Below are 21,704 nucleotides of genomic sequence, written 5' to 3'. Positions count from 1 at the left end.
GGTGGAGAGCCATCGGGGACATCCTGAAGCACCCCCAGGAGTGTGCCACAACGCCCTAAGGCATCACAATGAACACTATGGGAACCCCTGAACGACTTCAACCCCATTTAGTGCAAGTGACTACATCTGTCACCATGCAAAGTGCTTCACAATTGTCACCACCTGAGAAAAAGTTTACAATGATCATCACATTTTATAGCTCATCACCCACCTTTCCACTGCTGGTCTCAGCAACTTCTCACGTTCCAGCATCTCTATTATAAGCTTGCCCCACTCTTCCTCTACATCATTGGGGTGATAGCCCTGTGGCAGCTTAAGGCGGCCAAATTCCATCCAGACCTGGAAAACACAATGGAATAATATTTATTTAAAAGACTTATCTCCCGCCTTTCTCTTGCTAAGGTTAATGCCTAAGGTGGCTCACAAACCTCAGCACAAAAAGCTGGAACACCCCAAGAGTCAGTTAAGGCTCAGTGGCAACTAGGAGTGCCAAAGCCAATACCAAAGAGTTGTGTGGGAACAGCAGCTGTGGCCACACAGCCTGTCTGGGGAGACCTGACCCAGGCCTCTGCTCTCCTCAAAGTGGCCTTCCCCCAAAAGTAGTTGCTGACTTTTTACCTCTCATTGGTAATGACGATGGAAAAGGCCTCTCTTTGCAATCGCTCAGCCAGTGCTTTGCCAAAGGTTTTTATGTGGTGCCAAGCCAAACAAAGCTCCTTCCATTATAGTTACAACTCCTACAATTTGATGAATCTATTTCAAAGCAATGCCACCTGAGAACTTGTCTTACCTCCAGCAGCTTATACAGCTCCTCAATACTCCTTTTTTCTTGCTGTTTCGCTGGAATCTCTGTTTCTTTGAAGTGTATATACTGGTTATAAAGTGCCTGCAAGTACAGAAAGCTCTTCACCATATGAAGCCATCTTACAGGCCTGGCCCAAATAGAAGGCAGCTGCAAATTCTTGGGGGACTCCCACCCACCTGTTCCCTGGATTAAAAAAGGAAGCACTAAAAATGGAGCAGAAGGAAAAACAGCAAGGAGAGAAGATGGGGTGAGCTACCACCGGTGATGCTCCAGCCTGCTCCACAACTCTGCTCCACACTTTCTCTTCTGCTCCATTCACTTTTTCTTTCACAAATCCAGGGAGCAGGAAGAGATTAAAAGGATTGGTGGAGGAAGCTGGCCTGTTGCGGAAAAGTGGAGGGAAGCATTTGACAAGCCACCCCGGTGCCTGGAAGTCTGGACTGGCTCTGTTGTCTTTTTCACAGATATTAACCAATGGGGTGGAGAGAAAGGGCATCACATCCTCACCCACACGGGTCTCCACCTCAAGGTGAAGACGGATAAAAGTTGAAAGGTGAAGGGTGAGAAACAAGGAGGGATCTCAACTGATGCCTGGGTCTTTACAATTCCCCCAAAGAAATTGCATGGAGCGGCTACGTTCCCAATTTGATTTCCTCCCTGAGAGTTTCAATGAATGACTCCATTTCTCCCTCAGCCTGGATCATGACCCTGGTGCTGCCAGTTCAGTTGGTTGGTGCATGTAGCCTGGCTTAGTCACTTGAGTCATCTGTGCCACAAACCCTTAATACGCTCCTATCCCCTGGGTCCCCATGGAGGCCACAAAGGAGGTGGCAAGGATTTACAGAAGTCATCCATAAAAGCAGGGGTACCCAAAGTGCGAGTTGGGATGCCTTAGGGCAACAGTCACCTTGGAGACCACTGTGTGCCAGAAAAGGCTTCCCTGGCGCAAATGGAACTTACCATTCCACCGGGAAGCCTCGTGGTCATGGCGCCGCTCTCCCCTGAACTGAGCCCCAACTTGTCACTTCCAGGATCTGTCACCAAGCAGCCACTGCGCCTGGATTTCCGGGCAGACACAGCAAGCCAAGGCATAGTTTGGGGGAGAGAGGCACCGCAACCATGAGGCTCCCACAAGGACCATTCATGCTGGGAAGAGGCTATGCAGGGCACAGGATCTGGCCAACAAGATTTGGGTGCCCTCATGTTGGAACTCACAAAATCGACCAAGATTTGGGTGCCATCATCTTAGATCTTGTGAGATTTCATGAGATCCAAGATGGTGGTGCCCAGTTGAGGAAGCTACAGGGGTGTAAGTTTGTGAACCAGGTACTTTGTGAACCACTGCATTAAAGGGATGCCATTCTATATTATCCTCGATGATGCATCTAATGCTTACCTTGAGCTCTACAGGGTTCTGGGGAAAAGATTTGTCAGACATTGTTATCGTGTGCTGCTTGATCCAGGATATGAGAGATTCCACATTGTTCTGGTATTCTAACCACCGTGTATCCACTTCCTGTGGTAACAGAGAAAAGGGGGGACTGTTACATGAGTGAATTATATTGAGGGCAAAATATCAAGTCAAGAGCAAACTGAGTTGAGAAAGTAGCATTAAGTTGCATGCTTTCCATTTTGCTGCATGCTTTCAAAATATGCAGAACAGGGCTTGACCATCCATGAGGTCAACTCAGGTGACAAACTAACTAACACAATTATCAGGTGGGCTCCCCTTTCAGCAGTAGCACCTCAAGAGCTGATGGTGGTGCTGATAGAGCCCAAGGGCCAAATAAAGAGCTTCCAGAGGCCACATCCGGCCTGGGGGTATTATGTTTGACACCCCTGCTCTTGACCTACAGGTACATACAGAAGCTCTGTCTCTCTCTCTCCCTCTCTCTGCATACCAGTGCCCTCTCTGCTGCCTGAGGTACCAAGTGTTGAACTGGGTTCACAGAGCTTAAAAAAAAAGACTGAATGGGTCATTCCACCACCTGAAGATCACTGAAAAAGCATCCCCAGATAGTGGGCAAGCTCCAGCCACATAATTTAACTTAATTGGGGTGGTGGTGGACAGGTCGATGAAAGTATTGACCCAATGTGCGGCGGCAGTGAAGAAGGCCAATTCTATGCTTGGGATCATTAGGAAGGGTATTGAGAACAAAACGGCTAGTATTATAATGCCGTTGTACAAATCTATGGTAAGGCCACCCCTGGAGTATTGTGTCCAGTTCTGGTTGCCACATCTCAAAAAAGACATAGTGGAAATGGAAAAGGTGCAAAAGAGAGCGACTAAGATGATTACGGGGCTGGGGCACCTTCCTTATGAGGAAAGGCTACGGCGTTTGGGCCTCTTCAGCCTAGAAAAGAGACACCTAAGGGGGGACATGATTGAGACATACAAAATTATGCAGGGGATGGACAGAGTGGATAGGAAGATGCTCTTTACACTCTCACATAATACCAGAACCAGGGGACATCCACTCAAATTGAGTGTTGGGCGGGTTAGGACAGACAAAAGAAAATATTTCTTTACTCAGCGTGTGGTCGATCTGTGGAACTCCTTGCCACAGGATGTGGTGCTGGGGTCTAGCCTAGACGCCTTTAAAAGGGGATTGGACAAGTTTCTGGAGGAAAAATCCATTATGGGGTACAAGCCATGATGTGTATGCGCAACCTCCTGATTTTAGAAATAGGTTATGTCAGAATGCCAGATGCAAGGGAGGGCACCAGGATGAGGTCTCTTGTTATCTGGTGTGCTCCCTGGGGCATTTGGTGGGCCGCTGTGAGATACAGGAAGCTGGACTAGATGGGCCTGTGGCCTGATCCAGTGGGGCTGTTCTTATGTTCTTAACTCTGCTGCTTTCTGACCTACCCTTAGTAAAAAGGAGGAGCAACCGTCCTTACACTTCATGGTCTTTTAAGAGGTACACCTGAATACCATAGAATACATGATCCTTTGGTTGGTGAAAGTTGCTGGTCATTTCTGCCAGCTCTCCCTGTTCCCATACATTTTCAAGAGCATAGAATCTTTTGGTTAAGAGCAATTCCCTTAACCAAAGGGAATTGGTTAACTTAACTTAAAAGGGGTTCAGACCAGCTCACTTCCAAAGCTATGTGAGTGTTGATACAGTCAACCTGGACAGAACTTACAGTAGCACTGATCCCGTCTCCTCCTTCTGGGACTTTGGGAAAGGCATCGTAAATTGAAGACACATAAGTTATTACAGATTTCTCATCTGGAGAGGGGACATCCACATCTGAAAGAGAGAGAAGGGAACAAAGCAGTCAAGTGGATGAACTGAAAAGAAACCAGCTGCATTTTGCTATCCATGAAGGGACTGAGCCCCTTTACACACTGGGGTAGAATCAAAGAGTAAAACTTTCCCCAGACTGGTCCACTTCGGGTTACTAATGGGAGAATGAAGGTTTGAATGCTCCACTTTGAAAAGGATCTCTCTACTTAGAAAAGTAGTACAATAGTTTGTTAGTTAAACCAGCCTTTCCCAAAATGTGGGTTTCGACTCACTGATGGGTCATGAGCTGGGCCCTCCAGACACTCTTGCATCTGAATGGCTCAAAATTGGAACCATTCCAGAAGTATTGGGTGGACATGGAGGCTTCTTCCAGGTCGCACTGGGCTGGCGGTCCACTCTATTGGCCTCTCTGGGCATCGGAATGGCATGCTAAACCAGAAGTGGCTTTCGGAAGCTTCTGCAGGCCATTCCAAGGCCCACAGCGGCCAGTAGAGTGGGTCAGCTTTTCTGTATTCATAAATGTGATGATGTGTGCAAGAGAATACAGGTGGACAACGGATGGATGAAGACTTCATGTGAACCTTTTGTAGAGAGTTACCAAAGTGTGATAACCCCAGACTGAACATCCTACCTGAAAGTGTCCGAGTGTCTCAAAGGGCACAGGTGGCTCGCACAATCCATATCAATTGAACACAACATTCAAAGAAACCACTGTGTTCCCTGTGATGATTCCCCCATCCCCGCCAATCACCTTCTGCATCCAGCAATCTGGTGACCCCAAGCCGCTCTGCGATCTCAAAGGCCTGCTCCAGATTGTCGCGGCTGCTCTGAATTTGAACTCTTTCCATATCCACTAGATCTGGTCTGCAGGAAAACAGCAAAAATGTTCGTTGTACTCATTGCTAGAAACAAAAATAGGGAAGGAGTTGGGGAAGAAAACCCTTCCCACTCTGTGACAAAGTTCTTATGATAGCGCAACATACTGAGGCTCCCAGAAGTATGCTGCAGCCTTGGCCAACCGTGGCCCTTTGCAAGTCATGGAGGCCCTTAGCAATGAACTGGCTGTCCACCTGCCTCAGTTGATGGCAGGAGCTGGTACTGGCCCTTGAAAGAGTCTGCCACAGGCTGCAGCAAGAGTAGGAATGGAGGGAGAAGAAAGAGCAGACAGACAGTGCAGGTCAAGAAGGAATCCTAGCAGCCAAGGAAAGATGAGGCAGAGTTGGTGAGGAAAGGGGTCAGAGAAGGGCCAGAGATAAAAGGAGACACGGAGGTGAAGATGGGTGCAGGGAAGAGAGAGGAAAGGTCAGCATGCACGGGACAGCGAGGAGGACAGCTGGGGAAGGAGCAGAAGCAGGTATGAAAAAAGGGCGTTGCCTTCCACCTGCGCTGCTCAGAAGGGTGTAGAGAGACAAGGCTGAGGTCCAGGAAGGTGAGCCAGAGGACCACTCTTCACAAAGGAGCTCTCCCAAGAGAAGACATAATAAGGAAGGAAGACCCTTCACCCTGTGCCATCTGGTTGGCCAGTGGGGAACTGAGTGGTCTTGGGGGACATGAAGCCTCCATCTGAAGCAGGTGTGGAGCAACACAGCTCCCCCTTTAGCATGTGATGGTTTGCTGTGTGAAGTAACCAGTTTCTTCTGCAGCCCAGGTGAGGCTTTGGCTTGTTTTCCCATTAAGCCTAAGTGATTGCCCTGAGAGCTTGTGGGAGCTTTCCCCAAATTCCTAGGAAGTTGTTGCTCCCTTGGGACAAGGGGAAGGGCAAGGCATACCCCACAGAGAGTCAGAGTTCTGCATCAGAATATCTCCTCCTCCCACTCTCTGGATGAAAAAATGAATGGGGGGAAGAGAAAGAAGTGTGGAGGAGAGTGGTGGGGGTAGAGCAACAGTCTCCAAAACGGACACCTGATCTGTGGCATAATGGAGAGGCCCCCGGGTGGAATGGTAAGCTTCGTTCATCCAGGGGAAGGATTGCAGTGGGCGCTGGATCTGGCCCACAGGCTCGGGTTTGGCACCCACTGGGATGCAGTATCCAAGGTCCTTTCCAGGGAGAAGCAGGAATGGCAGAGACAGGCAGCCGGGCCACCAATCTCATTCACCACCAATCTGCCACCTGAGGCGATGGCCTCAGGTGGCCTCAACAGGCTAATTCTGTCTGGGAGACATGACAGGGGACCCCAGAACCATTATATGTATTCAAGACAGCCCAGGCCGCTGACATTAGGCACACACACAGAGCCCAAATCGTACAGATTATAGGTTGGCCTTTGTTATCCACGGGGGATCCATTCCTGGACCTCTTCGTCCCTTGGCATCCTTCCTTCCCATGGATACCAAACCCATGGATATTGAGACTGACGTAGGACCTCCAGATGTGACCTCAAGTACCTTCCAGTTGAGTCTGGAGGCATGACCTCCTTGAGCTTCAGAAGGCCTCCCAGAGGCTTTCTGAGAGGCACTTCTGGTTTTTCGTCAAATCAGAAATGCCTCTCAGAAGCCTCTAGGAGGCCTTCTGAGATGCGCAGAGGTCACATGTGGTCTCTCCACACCTCAGAACACCTGCTTGGCACAATCGTAAGGCACTTCTGGTTGCATCTAGGAGGTTCCGTGAGGCCCTCCAAATGCAGGTCAGGACCCATGGCAAGTAAAATCTGTGGGTCCCAAACCTGCAGATGGGGGGGGGGGGCAACCTGTACTACACAAGTATGAGAGTACAACCTTTTTTACGCCTAACAGTAAAAAATTGGGAGACGGAAATTTAACTTCTAGTTGAGGACAGCATTCCAGCACAGAGCATACTGAGGCACATGTGGGGTGAAAAACTGGGCCAAGGGAGAACTGCTGCCCCTTTTGCATTAGACGCTGAAGCAGGAGCACATACTCTGTGTGCCATTTACCATCATATCTCTGTATAAACCAGATCTGTTTTAGTGCAAAATCGAAATGAAACATTAAAATCAGAAATCTTAACATTTACATTCAAACAGCTAAATTTCAAGTGTTTTCCAATTGGCAACTTGCCCATTTTCGTCCGACCATTTTTTGGACACTATTTTATGAACTGGGAAGGGTCGTGAGCAACCTACCTATATCTATGAATAATGGCATTGAACATCTTCCCATCGCTCCAGCACGATGAGAAGTTGGTGCACTTGACTCCCACATATCCCGCCGTCACTTTCTGTGACCATAGAAGGAGTTTTTCTTTGGCGGACATGTCCCCCGACTCTCCACTGATGTAGATATCGGAGATCTGGAAGAGAAATGCATGGTCATGAACTAGTCATACTACCTGAGCAAAACTGTGGTGTGTTGTTTTTTTTAAAAAGACAAAAAGAACATTGAAAATACTTCAGTGAAATATACATCTGTCATGAACAGGATCTCATCAACCTAATGAGGTCCCTGTTTGCACGTAACATGGAACTAACTGAGCTTAGTCAACTTGAACAGTCCTGCCATCCGGTCCTTTATAAATTGCACATTCAGTGAAAGGGCTCAGTCTGGACTATGTAACGATACCTTCCATGTGTCTAACACCCACCCCTAGTAGAACAAAAAACCAGGAGGAAAGCACCAGAATTTTACTGGGTGTCGCTCACACCAGTTCATCTACCTGAACATAGCCAAGGAGAGGTCCAGGGTGATGAGTTACAGTTTTTTTGCTGCTGGATAAGACAATTGGAAAAAGGGAGTCTCAATCCCCACCTCACCCCAAAAAGAGAGACCACTGGACTGAGCTGGAGCATGTTTTATTCCAACACTTGCACGGTTAACCTTTTGGGGACTGTATTAGGATACTATGTCTGTCACAGTCACTCTATGAGGTACCCAAGAGTATACACAGAAGGTGCACCTCGCTTTTCCCCCATCCCTGCATGGTGGGCCATGACAGTTTAACTGGACCACCTTAAGAGTTAGAGTGATTGTCCTCAAGCTGGTTTTCATAGGGCGCACATGCCCAGACACGGATATACACGTAGGTCCTCTTTATCTGCAGGTTTGAGTCCCCCTATAGATTACAACCTGCAGATTTCATTATCTGTGGGTTTTAATATCCATGGGGGCTCCAGAAATGGGGGACTGAGGTCCCACCTGTATAATCATTAAATTCCAAATTCCAGTAATTGATAAATAAAATCCATTTTCTTACAAAACCTCCCTGGGAGTTTGAAAACTGCAGTTTTAAGATACAACAGTTTCACTAATATCACAATATTAACGAACAAAACCTTATGAGACAGAAAGAGGCTTCGTTTCAAGGGTAAGGAAGCTCTTTGCAAGTGACAAGGTGAACTTGCTGTGAGTCAAGGAACAACAACAGACTCAGAGATGGTGAATTCGCAGCATCAAGGGCAGCAGAATCAAAGGCAGATGAATCTGACCAAAGGAGTACAACCAACTAAGAAGCAGTCCTGCATGTGAACCAGGCAGGAAAACATTCCTGGGGGTTGTGTCCCATGTGAGAATGTGGAACAGCGCCTTCTCTCCCTGTTTACAGTGCACTCTTAAATTTTCAACCAGTGTTCTGTGGCACACTGGTGTGCTACAAATGGTCCACATGTGAATCATGAGAGTTTTTTTTGGGGGGGGGGAGTGGGGGAGGTAGTTTATTAGTAGGGCCATTGGAGGATGAGAGTCCCCTACTGGCAGCATGGTGTGCTTTTTCAATTGTTAAAAAAAACAGATTTGACTATTTTAGTGCCTTGTCAGTGCGCCATGAGATGAAAAAGATTGAAAATTGCTGCTAAAGAACTCAACTGAGCAAGTTGAGGCTTTAGGTTCATTTTAGGACAGGATCTAAGGTAATGGTTTACCTGCAGCAGATTGTGGCAATCAGAGAAAGGAAATAAGTTTTTATTAGTCTATGGTATACATTTCGGGTATAAATGTGGATTTTCAAGCATTTCTGTTCTTGCAGATATTATAGGTTTCCGTTTGTTTATGCCAATAAAGGACTACTGACTGACAGCTTGTTTGTAGATCTTATTGACAATTTAATTATTTTACTTCTTTAGTATGTATTAATGGCTAAGAGTTTATCATGTGAGATGTCTGCTGCACACTGGGAGGATATTAGATGAATGAACCTGCATGGGGGAGGACTTTTATTGACTTTACCTGCATTGTTTATAAATGCTCCCTGTTGTAAAGGGTATTTCACAAGACTAGAACAGGTAGATTACCCTTTATCTGGACATCTGAAATTCAAACTAAACTGAAATTCAGACATTTTTGTCCAAGACTTTTTTTTACTGATTTGTGTAGTGCAAACACTAGAAGGTCTTATGCTCATTCTCAGGTACAGTGCAACTAAAGATTGCACTAAAGGCTAAAGTTCTACTCTGCTCTCTGGTGTGTCCCTGTACAGACATTGTTGAAAAATGGCAAAGAGGTCAGCAGGCACCCTTATAGGTAACAGTGAAAAGAGCAAAAGGAAACATTTCTCATTATATTTGTGCAGTTATTCCAGAATCCAGATACTGTCCCATTCTAAGCAGCCTCGATAAGGGACACTCAACCTGTATGTGTTTCAAATGGGAAAAGCAGCATCTTCCAAGGCACCTTGACCTTGGAAATATCAACTTAGCAAAGGCTTTTTAAAAAAGAAAGAAAAAGAAAAAAGCAAAGTTCTGCTTGATTGGGTGATGCGGAAGGCCAGCCCAGCAATAGCCAGCCTTTCAGATAACATCTGCCCAGCAGTGAGAGCACAACTGCCAATCAGGGCATCCATTCCTCATAAGATGGATACAGATGACTTAGGATATCACCCATCCCCCTTTCAGAGTCATAGAAACATTGGGTATGCAATCAAACCGAACAATACACCATTGTACAGCTGCAGTAATGAATCTTCTTTTTATACAACCCAATTGGAGGCCTTCCATAAAAGACTGGACATGGGTCCCCCAGAGATTCTTTCAGTATAGGATATCCAGCCTTACTGAAAGGAGATTGGCTGGACTTCCCTACATCTTCCTTGATACCTCTATGGCCCTGTGCAAATATTACACTTAACAATGGTTTGCCTTCCTTAAACACAGTAAAGCATTTTGGTTGCAACTTAAAGATGGTTGGTGCTGGCCGCAAAACTAGATACACAAATGTGGTTTCAACCACAGTTTGCAAACTGTGCTTTACATTAACCAAGGCTAAACTTTACACTGGCACTGAGTAAACCAGTGGTCCAGCTAAAGTGGTCCCCTGCCTCTCTGCTTGCAAGAGGACACTTGTGGTGCCTGGGGGCACTGCCCCCTCAGGCAAGGCTTAGATGGGTTAACTTGAGTTTTGCTTTTACTACATGTGTCAGATCTTAAACAGAGTTAAAGCAACAGGATTTGTAGTAAATATTGTATGTGCACGGAGGCATCACCACATCCATGTAAACATTAGAAACCTTGGGGACAGAGATTTGATTTTACCGTCTATCTGATGTCACCCGCAGTTAATTCCCCCTTATAAATTTATGCCATCTAAAAGTTGTTCAAGAGTGTTAAAGTTCCAATAAGTCTCACTTTCCTCTAGGAGAGAAACTAGGACTAAGGAGCAGGAATAGGGAAAAGATCTGAAGCTAGAAACAAACACATCATCTCTGTTGAGAGTCAACAGAGGACCAATGAAAATTGCTTAAATCAGTGGTTCCCAACCTGGGGTACAGGCACCCCCAGGGATACTTGCAGGACCCTCAGAGATACCTGAAAAAGAATTGAATAATGGTGGAAAAAGGCAGGTTTGTATTAGAATGCCTTGTGGCGCTGGCATTAGAATGCCTTGCAGGGCTAACTAGGGAATTGGGGTGCCAAGAGGTATGCAAGTGAAAAAATGTTGGGAACCACTGGCTTAAATCACGACATGAATCACTCAGAAGAGACCATTCAAACATCAAAAAGCAACTGCTGGCTATAGAACATGTGAGTGTGTTTCAGAGGATGAGCACAGCCTCTGACTGAGCAAAGAACTAAGTTTAGCCTTGATACAAAATGCTCTCCGAGCGCATTTCCAACATATTGCAGTGCCTCTACCAGACCCCATGAGCACCTAGCTCCATATTCCCTTCTTGCCTGGGATTCAGGCTGTGTCCCCACTGACACAGGCAGCTGGAAAGATGCAGAGAAACAGCGACGGCACAGTGACCCAGTTTCCAATAAGAAAGAGATAGAGAGGTGGGTTGCAGAGTGCTTTCTGCACGTGATAGAGCTTGCACACCTTCTGGCACAAGAGGGAGGGATTCGCTTCTCCTTCCCACTGCTAGCTGGATTACTACCCCTTAGTAAGAGGGCCAGAGGGAGGGAACAGGTGCAGGGAGGCAAGAGACAGAGTCACACTGGCAAAAAGAGGATACATGGACAAATCACCCAATGCACCAGCACAACACATTTGGGGGGGGGGGCAACCCTTATATAGGAATGAGCTGCATTGTCCTGGCTCAGGAGGGTTCTGTCTTAATCCTCCCCTCCTTTCTATATCACGCTCTATTGGGGGTGGTTGTAGAGGAGGAGGATTAAGCATGCAAATAATCTAACATAGTTACTAGCAAATTTGTCCTCTATTAGGGGCCCAGAAAATTTTGGTAGCCTGGGTAGCCAACCAGAATTTGTGGCTGCCACCAACTCTGTCACTCCTCTGACTCAGAGTGTGCAGTTCAATATCTAATGTTCCACTGAGTGCCAGAAATAGCAAAACATCTCTGAAGGCCTCCAAAGCTCAGTGTGAGTTCAGAGACAATAACCCACCTTCCCACTCCCAACTGCACACTGGTCAGACCAAAAGCTACTGTTATCACATGCAACTTGTGAACCCTGATCCTTTATTATGACAGCCATGGCCAAGACAGAGGATGGGTGCAGACCACTGCCATGGAAAGAAAGAGGTCAGGATCCAACGTCTGCAGGGGAACAGCGCCTAGTTTCACTCCTTCCTTCCTCTACAGTGGTGGAAGCACCCTGATTTCCCTGCAGCATGGAACTAAGGGGCCAGTGTCTTCACTCCCTCTTGATCACATAGAGCTCTGTTAATATATTCAATGAAACAGTTTGCTAAGTGCCTTCCTTGTGCTGTGGGGGAAGGCCAAACCACCCAGAGCACCTAGTCAGGATGCAAACCTATTCACACCATCATCCCAAAGGGGGGAAAAAAACAACACTTTATTAAGAGCAACCAAATGTCTCAACAGATGGCAGTCTGGAGAAATGGAGAAAGAAGAGACCTCCAGAACTATATTGGAAAAGAACCTTTTCCCGAACCCGGTATCATGAATATGTACATGTTAGACCTAGTTTGGTAGTAGAAGCCTGAACCAAACTAAGACAGTGTAACTGAGAAGTTGCTAGCAGTTTCCAGCTGCAAGAACGTGAGTAAACAAACAAAAAGATTGTTGTCTCTCCTTTGCTGGCCAGGAAGGACAGATAACAAGAATCACAACCCATTGGAATGTTTAGCACCTTAATAATAATAATAATAATTTTAATAACAACAACAACAACAACAACAACAACAGGTATTTATATACCGCCTTTCTTGGTCTTTATTCAAGACTTTATTCAAGACGGTTTACATAGGCAGGCTTTTATTTAAATCCCTTATTAAACAGGGATTTTTACAATTTGAAAGAAGGTTCTTTCTTTCAAGAACCACTACATTCAAGGTGTTTCATTCCGATCTGGCTTCACATTCTGGCCTCCATCCTCCCACGCTCAGAGCAGATGGAATAGCTCGGCTTCAGCTTGTCAGCTGCTTCAAGGTCTCCCCGTTCACGGTGCCGGTGGCCTCGAACTGGCGACCTTGTGGATGTTATCTTCAGGCAGATGGAGGCTCTACCCTCTAGACCAGACCTCCTGCCCACACAGGAGGTCTGGTCCTTAGTACACAAAGAGGCGCCTGATCAAGCATGATGGAGTGCAGCTGTGGATCTCCAGTTGGGAGGGGTAAGAACTAGGAGGAGTTAGTAACCAGGCCAAATTCGAGAAGGTTATGTTCTCAAAAGTTTCTGATTGGACAGTCTAAATAGTATGAAGTCACCTCAGTACTACTAGCATGAGAAGAATAATAATGAGTGCCTAAGATGGTGTCCCGTTCCTTCTTGGACAGAGTTTTGAGTGCAACATCCTGCACGATTGGAGCTCCATTGTCCACCATGGGCACCTGGCCTCATAGGTAGCCCTGGAGCTAAAAGATCTACAAGAGCAACTGACCCAGGTGAGAGATAGGGATTAATAGAGATAGCCAGTTAGCTTTATTATTTTATTGCTAATATGTTTCCTAGATGTTTATGCCTCTAGCATTTGCTGCCTTATTGTAGAGTGTGTAACCTTATGTACTTAATAAACTAAAATACCTTTTACTAAGTTGTTTTCATTGCCTGTTGGGGACAAAGGTTCAGAATCTTGCCTAGCCATTCAGCAAGCTACCAAGTGCTTATTGAGGTCTAGTAACTTGAGGACTGAAGCTTTAATTGGAGAAAGTGCTCAGTGCCTGTAAGGGATAGAATTAAGCCTAGAGGGTCTCAGTGTCCCTAGACTGAGGCACCGGCACGTGCAGGGTGGTGGCAGTACTATTGAGCAGAGGGGCCTTGAGGGCTTTAGAGTTCGAGAACCAAGAATTTCGAGCACCCCAAACCCCCCTAAGTTTGCAACACCCGATGAAACACACCTCAGGGCTATTTTATCCATGCAACATAGGAGTCAGTCATAGGAAACCTGAAACAATGCTACAGAGGTGATGTGGAGATAGATTTGCCTATTTGTACTGGGGTGGAGGAGATGCAGATTTCAAATTCTGCCCAGCTACAAAGCTCACCTGCTGACATTGAGTCTGCCCCTTCCAGTCCCACTGCGCAGAATCTTCCAGGGAAGGGGAAAGGCAGGAGACTTTTGCACCAGCCAGCAGCTCACCAGCTGATCGTCGGAAGTGTTGCCAACAATCAACTGGTGAGCAAGAGCCTACCTGAGAAAGAAGCAGATCCTCCAAGTCCAAAACTGGCTCGGACAGTGGGGACAGATCTTTGCAATGAGGATCAGCTTCACGTACCACTGGACAGCAGCTCCAGTACCACTGGTGCTATGAGTACCACTGGTTGAGAAACAATTGCTTTAGATCAGGGGTGTCAAACATAAGGCCTGGGGACCGAATGCAGCCCGCGAAAGCTTTTTATCTGGCCCTCAGGCTCTCAGCTGCTCAGTACTGCTGAGGTGTTACTGCTAAAAGGGTAGCCCACATGAAAATTGGGCTGTACCATATCTTGAAATATGATAAAGATCTGCATATTTTCCTCTTCTGTCATTTGCAGCTCATGAGTTCCTAAACAAGAAAAAGTGCTTGTTTTTTGTTAGGACCTGTTTAATGACATCACTTCCTGCTTAATGACATCACTACTGGCCCTCAGCAGGCATGATGAATGCTACTCTGCCTTCTGTATGAAACACGTTTGACAACCCTGCTTCAGGTAGTTGTACGTGGCACTGCGATTCACTATCTTGGGCTCTATTTTTATTGTCTGGATTTGTTTTTAGCACATTTTGTTAGCCGCCTTGGGATCAACTGAGCAGGATGTCAACGTGAATAATAAAATAAGGCTGCAATTCTAGCCACACTTTCCTGAGAATAAGCCCCATTGAACAAAATAGGACTTACTTCCGAGTAGACCTGGTTAGGATTGTGCCCTAAGTGAATTGCCACAAATGTGTCTGGTGAGCCCTCTCTAGCATGTGGCTCCCACAATTCTTCTGCATTACACCACCCCAGACACTTTGAAAAGGTTCCAAGCCTTCCCTGTTATTCTACCAGAAAGGGAAAGATCTTCAAACCAACTCTTTCAGCAATCCTGAGCAGCTACAGCCAAATCCTGCCTTGGAGGAAAAGAGAAAAGGAACACAGCTGGGAAGGCAGACCTCCGCCCTTCTCCGTACAGCCAGCTACGGCAGCACCATTTGTATTCTGCAGATCACCTCCCTCCATGCAGCCCGACGTGCTTATCGTCGCATATAAAAGCCTGTCTTTGTCAGCTGCTACCACAGAGCCAGTGCTTTGGGCTGTAGCTCTTGCTAGATTCGGAACTGGCAAAGCTCTTCTTTAAAAATAATAATAATAAACAATCCTCATCCCCCGCCCCCCTCAAATGCCACAGGCCTTAACAGACTTGCAAATCACGTGGCCTTGCTTCTCGGATCAAGGGCTTGCCAGTTTCAGCCCATCGTCTCGTTGCAACATTCTAGGTTCTCTCAGAGAGTTCTGGGGAGCCAAGGCGAGTGACGGCTCGAGATGGCCACAGTGGCTGCATGCACTTAACTGTGAAACGCTGACAGATTTTTTCTTTTTTCTTTCTTTAAAAAGATTTTTTATTTTTATTGGAAGCATAAAGTACAGCATTTTGTAATTAGAACAAAAGGAATCTATTTAGAGTGACCACATAGATAGGTTCTTCAGTTTCCATAATACTCTTTTTTCCAAGTTCAAAAGACATTGGCATTCCAGCAAAAAACGTGAAACACTGACAGATGCCTCAGAAACAGGCCCAGCATAGCGGGTGGCATTGTCAGGCACTTGGCAAGCAGCCCACCATCAAGGACCTCAGAAACAATGCCATTGGTCACTGCCTCTTGTGGCTTTGTTCTAAGGTTCAGCAACACACAAAAAGGCTTAATAACACAGTGGGCCCTCAATATCCATGGGGGATCCATTTCAGGACCCCGTCTGGATACCAAATTATTTGGATAATTAAATCTGCAGCCAGGCAAGGGGCTCAGATGACCTTCCAGATGTGACCAGAAGTCGCCAGAACAAACCGGAGGTGATTTCTGGTCATGTCCAGGAGGCCCTCATGTTTGAGGCCCTCCAGCCACTGGCTTGGTATCCATGGATACTGACACCTGCAGACTTCCACAGATAAAATCTGCAGATGGGCAGGTGCCCATTCAGCACTTAGGGTAGAACTGAACACAGGGAGAGCGCTTGAATACCCAAGGACCCAAGCCAATCAGGGTATGACACTGAGTCGCACAGTTTGAAACAGCTTTACATACTACTCCTTACGCATATTCTATGCTTGAGGGCCCAATCCTATCCAGGGTTTCAGCACTTTGCCAATGCGCTCCAGAGGGTTGGGCGCAACCTCCAGGTGAGTAATTACAGCATCGCCCCCAAGGATTCCAGTATCCACTGATTTTAGTATCTGCAGGAGGTCCTGGAACAGATTCCCCCAGGGATACCCACTGTATCTTGATGTCATCCTTGTAAGAACCCTGCAAGGAAAGTATCATCACCCTCAATTTGCAGGAGGGGGAAGACAGGCTGAGAGGGAATTGCTTGCCTAAGGCTACCTAGTGAGAATTCACAGCAGTGATGAAATTCAAACCAGGGAAGTCCCACCTTTGTTTCTTAGTCACTACACTATGCCTGCTCTTAAAAAATGCCAAGCCCTGCAGCCCAGATCTCCCCTACTAAATAACGGTTGCTGGACATCATGCAAAGAAAGGCACAGGACAAGGATGAAGGAACTGGAATGGCCAGACATGCCCATGAGACAATAATGCCCGTGGTCTCAGGACCCAGCATGGCAATCCTTGTGTCTGAGTTCCCTGCCAATCTATCCCCGTTCTCTGCCATTCCTTCTTCTAAACCAGCAATTTTCAACCTTCTTCATCTCACGGCACGCTGACATGGCATTAAAATTGTCAAGGCGCACCATCAGGTTTTTGACAATTCACAAGGCACACCATGCTGGCAGTGGGGGGCTCACATCCCCCACTGGCCCTACTAATAAATGACCTTTCCCCAAATTCCTGTGGCACACCTGTGAACCACTCACGGCACACCAATGTGCCATGGCACAGTGGTTGAAAATGGCTATTCTAAACACTCAGATGCCCCAATGCAGAACATATCAGATAACACAAATTTCAGTTCATGGTTGCTGCTGTTCTAGCTATCGCTTCGTATTGCTTCACCAACAGCAGCTGAAATGACAACAGATTCCCATCTCCATGAATTTATTAATTGTAATGCAGGTTGTCAGGCGATCACCAGGCCCTGTGACAGTGTGGGGATGTGCAAAGCACCCACTCCATCACATATCATAAATGTGCTCCCCAAGTTAGTTTTCATGGATAAAGTTAAATACATATTTTATTTATTTATCTAAGGTGAGTGGTTTATCTAAGGTCATGGTTCAGGATGTGGACTTACCTCCCTGCATTACAATCTCTGCACATGAACTGGAGGTTGTCCATGACTTTGTGTACCTTGGCTCAACGATCTCCGACACTCTTTCTCTCGATACCGAGCTAAACAAAGGCATCGGTAAAGCAGCTACCACGTTTTCCAGACTCACAAAGAGAGTCTGGTCCAACAAGAAGCTGACGGAACATACCAAGATCCAGGTCTACAGAGCTTGCGTCCTGAGTACACTTCTGTACTGCAGCGAGTCATGGACTCTTCACTCACAACAGGAGAGGAAACTGAATGCTTTCCACATGCGCTGCCTCCGACGTATTCTCGGCATCACCTGGCAGGACAAAGTTCCAAACAACACAGTCCTGGAATGTGCTGGAATCCCTAGCATGTATGCACTACTGAAACAGAGACGCCTGCGTTGGCTCGGTCATGTCGTGAGAATGGATGATGGCCGGATCCCAAAGGATCTCCTCTATGGAGAACTCGTGCAAGGAAAGCGCCCTACAGGTAGACCACAGCTGCGATACAAGGACATCTGCAAGAGGGATCTGAAGGCCTTAGGAGTGGACCTCAACAAGTGGGAAACCCTGGCCTCTGAGCGGCCCGCTTAGAGGCAGGCTGTGCAACATGGCCTTTCCCAGTTTGAAGAGACACTTGGCCAACAGTCTGAGGCTAAGAGGCAAAGAAGGAAGGCCCATAGCCAGGGAGACAGGCCAGGGACAGACTGCACTTGCTCCCAGTGTGGAAGGGATTGTCACTCCCGAATCGGCCTTTTCAGCCACACTAGACGCTGTTCCAGAACCACCTTTCAGAGCGCGATACCATAGTCTTTCGAGACTGAAGGCTGCCAACTAGTAAGGTGAGTGGACTCATTGCTTTTTTTTTTTTTTTTTTTTTGCTTTCCACCCTAGTAAGATCACTCCTATTTTATAAATCAACATCTTCCTCCCCTTCCAACGTCATCAGGAGAACACAACAGCGAAACAGTGCAACTGCACAATTATTTTTACACTTTTAAAATAATAAGGCATTTATATTATATATTTCTAAGTGTTCCATGTCATGTATCTTGATGACTCTTGCTATCATATTTACAGGGGACCCTACTTACTTTAGTCTCCTGTTCGTGTGTGTTGCTTAACAGCCTTCCACCTAAAGATGGACCACATATATGACAGCGATCAAAGCACAACAAAGAGGCTCTTAATGAGAGATTCAGGTCTCTCGTAGCCTTCCCAGTAAGCATCTGTTTACAAAAAAAAAAGAAGAGGCTCTTAAGCAAAGAATAGACTCTTAATGGGGCAATTTAACTCCAGTAGCCTGTGCAGTGCCTGGCAGGGAGGAACTGTTTACACAAAGGCACTAGATAGGACTGAATGTTTGCATAATGACCTACTTGCATAACAACGATGGGGATCTGAGACTGTATCCCCAGTGAGGCACACCTGTATTATTCCCTTACTGCAGAGAGGGGATGAGGTGGTGAGGAAGGCTTGCTGTGGGCTACTTAATGAGCTGGTGACAGTGGCGAGATTTGAACCAAGGGATTCCTTGGTCCCTAGACCCTGTGGAGTAGCTAGCGGGCTGGGGGAAGCAGGGGTGAAATGTCACCAGAGGAGACGCAACCATGAGGCCACCCAAGACGGTGGCCACAGCAAGATCACACCTGCTGCTTGCCACCTCCTCCTGTGTTTCTTCAAACACTTAGAGGTGGCAGTGGCTGCTGCAATCTCACTGCCCGCCACTCCTTGCTCCAGGCAACAAGATTGCACCTACTGTCACCTCTAAGTGTTTAAAGAAACTGTCCAAGTGCAGTAAAAGAGCAGCCAAATCAGTAGCTGCTTACCCAAAGTAATTGGTGGTGATGTCATCACAATCCCATCAATTCTGTGTCTGCATAGTAGGGTGACCCCAGTAGACATCGCACCATGCGGCAGACAAAGCAGCTATGCTATTGCCCCTAGACTGACACTAGCTCTCCCCCAACAGGAGTAGAATAGAATGAAAAGGAGATGAAAGGATATTCACACATCTCTTTGGCACATGCTTGAAGTTCTACAGAGAGGTAAGGCTTGGAACCTGAATGCCAGTAGCCCAGTGGTTCCTAAACTTTTTAGAGGCTGCTACCTGATTTATAAATGCCAAGGGTTTCAGCTATAATGGTGATTGGGCAGCAGTGCTCACCCACCCTTGTAGCAGCTTGTTTAACCCTTGATGCACATCTACCCTCTCAATTTTGCGAACCACCAAAAATTAGCTCGCAACCCACTGGTGGGTCCCAGATCCACAGTTTGAGAACTGCTGCTGTAGCCAGTTTCACCAGAGCACAGAGGACTCCAAGGGATCCTAGGGCTGAATTTAATGTGGATTCAGCTGTTCAACCTCCTTGGCTGACTCCCTGTATACATTGCTGGTAAGATCTCCATAAAATTCCAAAGAAGAGGCATCGATCCACTTCAGCGACGGACACAACATTGTGGAATAAGGACAACCCCTCCCAGAAAGCAGACATGACACAAAGCATCTGGCTACCTTAGTTGCTATTCACCCCCCCGGCTTCTATCTCCTCTCCGCCTTCCCCCACCCCAGCCTTTTCTCTGCCAATTCAGATCTCAGCATCATGATAATTTAATGGCTGCTCTCGCCTCTCTAACAAGCTTCAAAGACATCTTTGCACAGGGATGCTGCTTGGGGGGGCGGCGAACCTCCCCGGCAGCAGGATCTGTTCTTGGAACAAGGGTGAGGATTTCTCTTTTTTTAGCTAGAGAAGGAGGGGATTGATCAAATCTTTTTGGAGTAGAAAGACGATGAGATAAAAAGCTCTCCGAGAAAGCACATTAGACAGCTTGCAAATACCAGAATTAAAAAGAAGGGGAAAAAATCCATGGGAATTACTATAAGGCACTTAGTGGGAGAACAATGTTCTTCTACCTATGGAGGCAGAAAAGCTGCTCCTCCCAGGCTGGGCATCAAGAGAAAATCCTCATCCCAACAAAGCAGAATATTCCAGGTCCCACAAACTGAAAATGCTGCAATTCGCCTCTACTGAAACACCAAAAAGAGGGTTTTAAGAGAACTGACCACAAAAGACTGAAATAGCCTCAGAGATATCAAATTCTTTGTACAGAATCTTCCTGAAAGAGACAAGGGTTGTGCATTATACACATGTACAATCATACAACACAGGCTTGGAAGACAAGGTGGGTTTCAAATAAAAAGTAACATTACAATTGAACATACAGGTTGGACTTTGGCATCCATGGGGGAACCATTTCCAGACTCACCGCAGGTACTGAACCTCGCTGACATAACAACATAAGAAGAGCCCTGCTAGATCAGGCCTAGGAACCATCAATTCCAACTTCCTGTATCTCACAGCAGCTAACAGACGCCCAAGGGAGCACACAAAATCACAAGATACTTGCATCTTGCTGCCACTCCCCTGCATCTGGCATTCTATTTACCCTCACACCTCTCACTGAAGACTCCAGACTGCACTTGGGTTTAACTTATGCCACTTTACTAAACACAGTGACCAATTTTTAATGCATGAAACCTACTGAACATACCTTCCCTCCCTCGCCAGTCTGGGGCAGGCAAAAAACTTACAAGTAAATCTGTGGGTTTGGTCCATAGGACCTCTAGAAGTGACCAGAGATGTTCTCCAGTCATGTGTGGAGGTGTTCCAAGGCCTGGAGAGGTCACAGTTCTGGGACTCAGAAAGGCCTCTCTAGGTGCCAGAAAGGTCAATTTTTGTCAACACTGGAAGTGCCTTATAGCACCTCCAGAGGCTTTTCTGAGACAAGGTTGTACATGTCTCTGTAGACCTCAGAAAGCCTCCCAGATGCGACCAGAGAACACCTTTGAGAGCTCAAGTTCAACCCTCCACCATGGGTTCAGAACCCGCAGTGACTTAAATCCATGGGTCCCAAATTTGCAGGTATCTGTATAAGGCTACTTTTGGACGGTTGGTTCCGCTAGCTCAGGGCTGGCAGCCTCTCCAGTGTTCCAGATCACAGGTCTTTCCCTACCTGAAGATGTTTCCAAGAACTGAAACTGAGACTTCCCACAAGCACAATGCACTCTCCAAAGAGCCAAAGCCCCTACCCCTCAATCCAAAAATCTGAATTGTTTACATTTAAATAGAACTTTTTTTTACATTTCAATCACAACCAAAGTTTCTTTCAAGTAGCCTGGTTTAAAAGGAATCTGAATTTACTACTACTGATGTGGTAAACCTACACATATAATCTCTTAAAACTGGGTCATGATCTTGTATCAACTACATTCAGTTAAATGTTGCTTTTCCAGACAATGGGGGAGAATATCTAATTCAGAAATTAAGCATTATAAATGGCAACAATCAGGTATTGCATTTATTACTGTCAATACATAGTGGTGTTCATTGTCAGTAAGATGGGTTTACAGCCTACATCTTACTGAACCCAATGAGTTTATGTCTGAGTAAAACAAACTCTGTTCAA

At 46.4% G+C, this 21,704-nt stretch overlaps 1 protein-coding gene across 6 annotated transcripts in view; it reads right to left on the bottom strand.

Moving 5' to 3' along the window:
- MACF1 (microtubule actin crosslinking factor 1) overlaps positions 1-21,704 on the bottom strand; it is a 270,575-nt gene that overhangs the window by 211,993 nt on the left and 36,878 nt on the right. For 5 of the 6 annotated variants that reach the window (XM_066638183.1, XM_066638186.1, XM_066638185.1 and 2 more), the window contains exons 1-5: positions 4,808-4,914; positions 3,953-4,059; positions 2,202-2,321; positions 791-886; positions 212-339 (exon numbers count right to left, since the gene is read on the bottom strand). In XM_066638183.1, the coding sequence (XP_066494280.1) occupies positions 212-339; positions 791-886; positions 2,202-2,321; positions 3,953-4,059; positions 4,808-4,904 (548 nt within the window). In that variant the 5' untranslated portion in view covers positions 4,905-4,914. Of the gene's footprint in view, positions 1-211; positions 340-790; positions 887-2,201; positions 2,322-3,952; positions 4,060-4,807; positions 4,921-7,139; positions 7,307-21,704 lie in introns of those variants that run through there. The other variant, XM_066638188.1, reaches the window with a different exon arrangement.

The sequence above is a fragment of the Tiliqua scincoides genome, chromosome 10, assembly GCF_035046505.1.
Source record: "Tiliqua scincoides isolate rTilSci1 chromosome 10, rTilSci1.hap2, whole genome shotgun sequence".
NCBI classification, from domain to species: domain Eukaryota; kingdom Metazoa; phylum Chordata; class Lepidosauria; order Squamata; family Scincidae; genus Tiliqua; species Tiliqua scincoides.
Note: the sequence above shows the minus strand (reverse complement) of the source record. Positions and strands in the feature narration are given on the sequence as shown.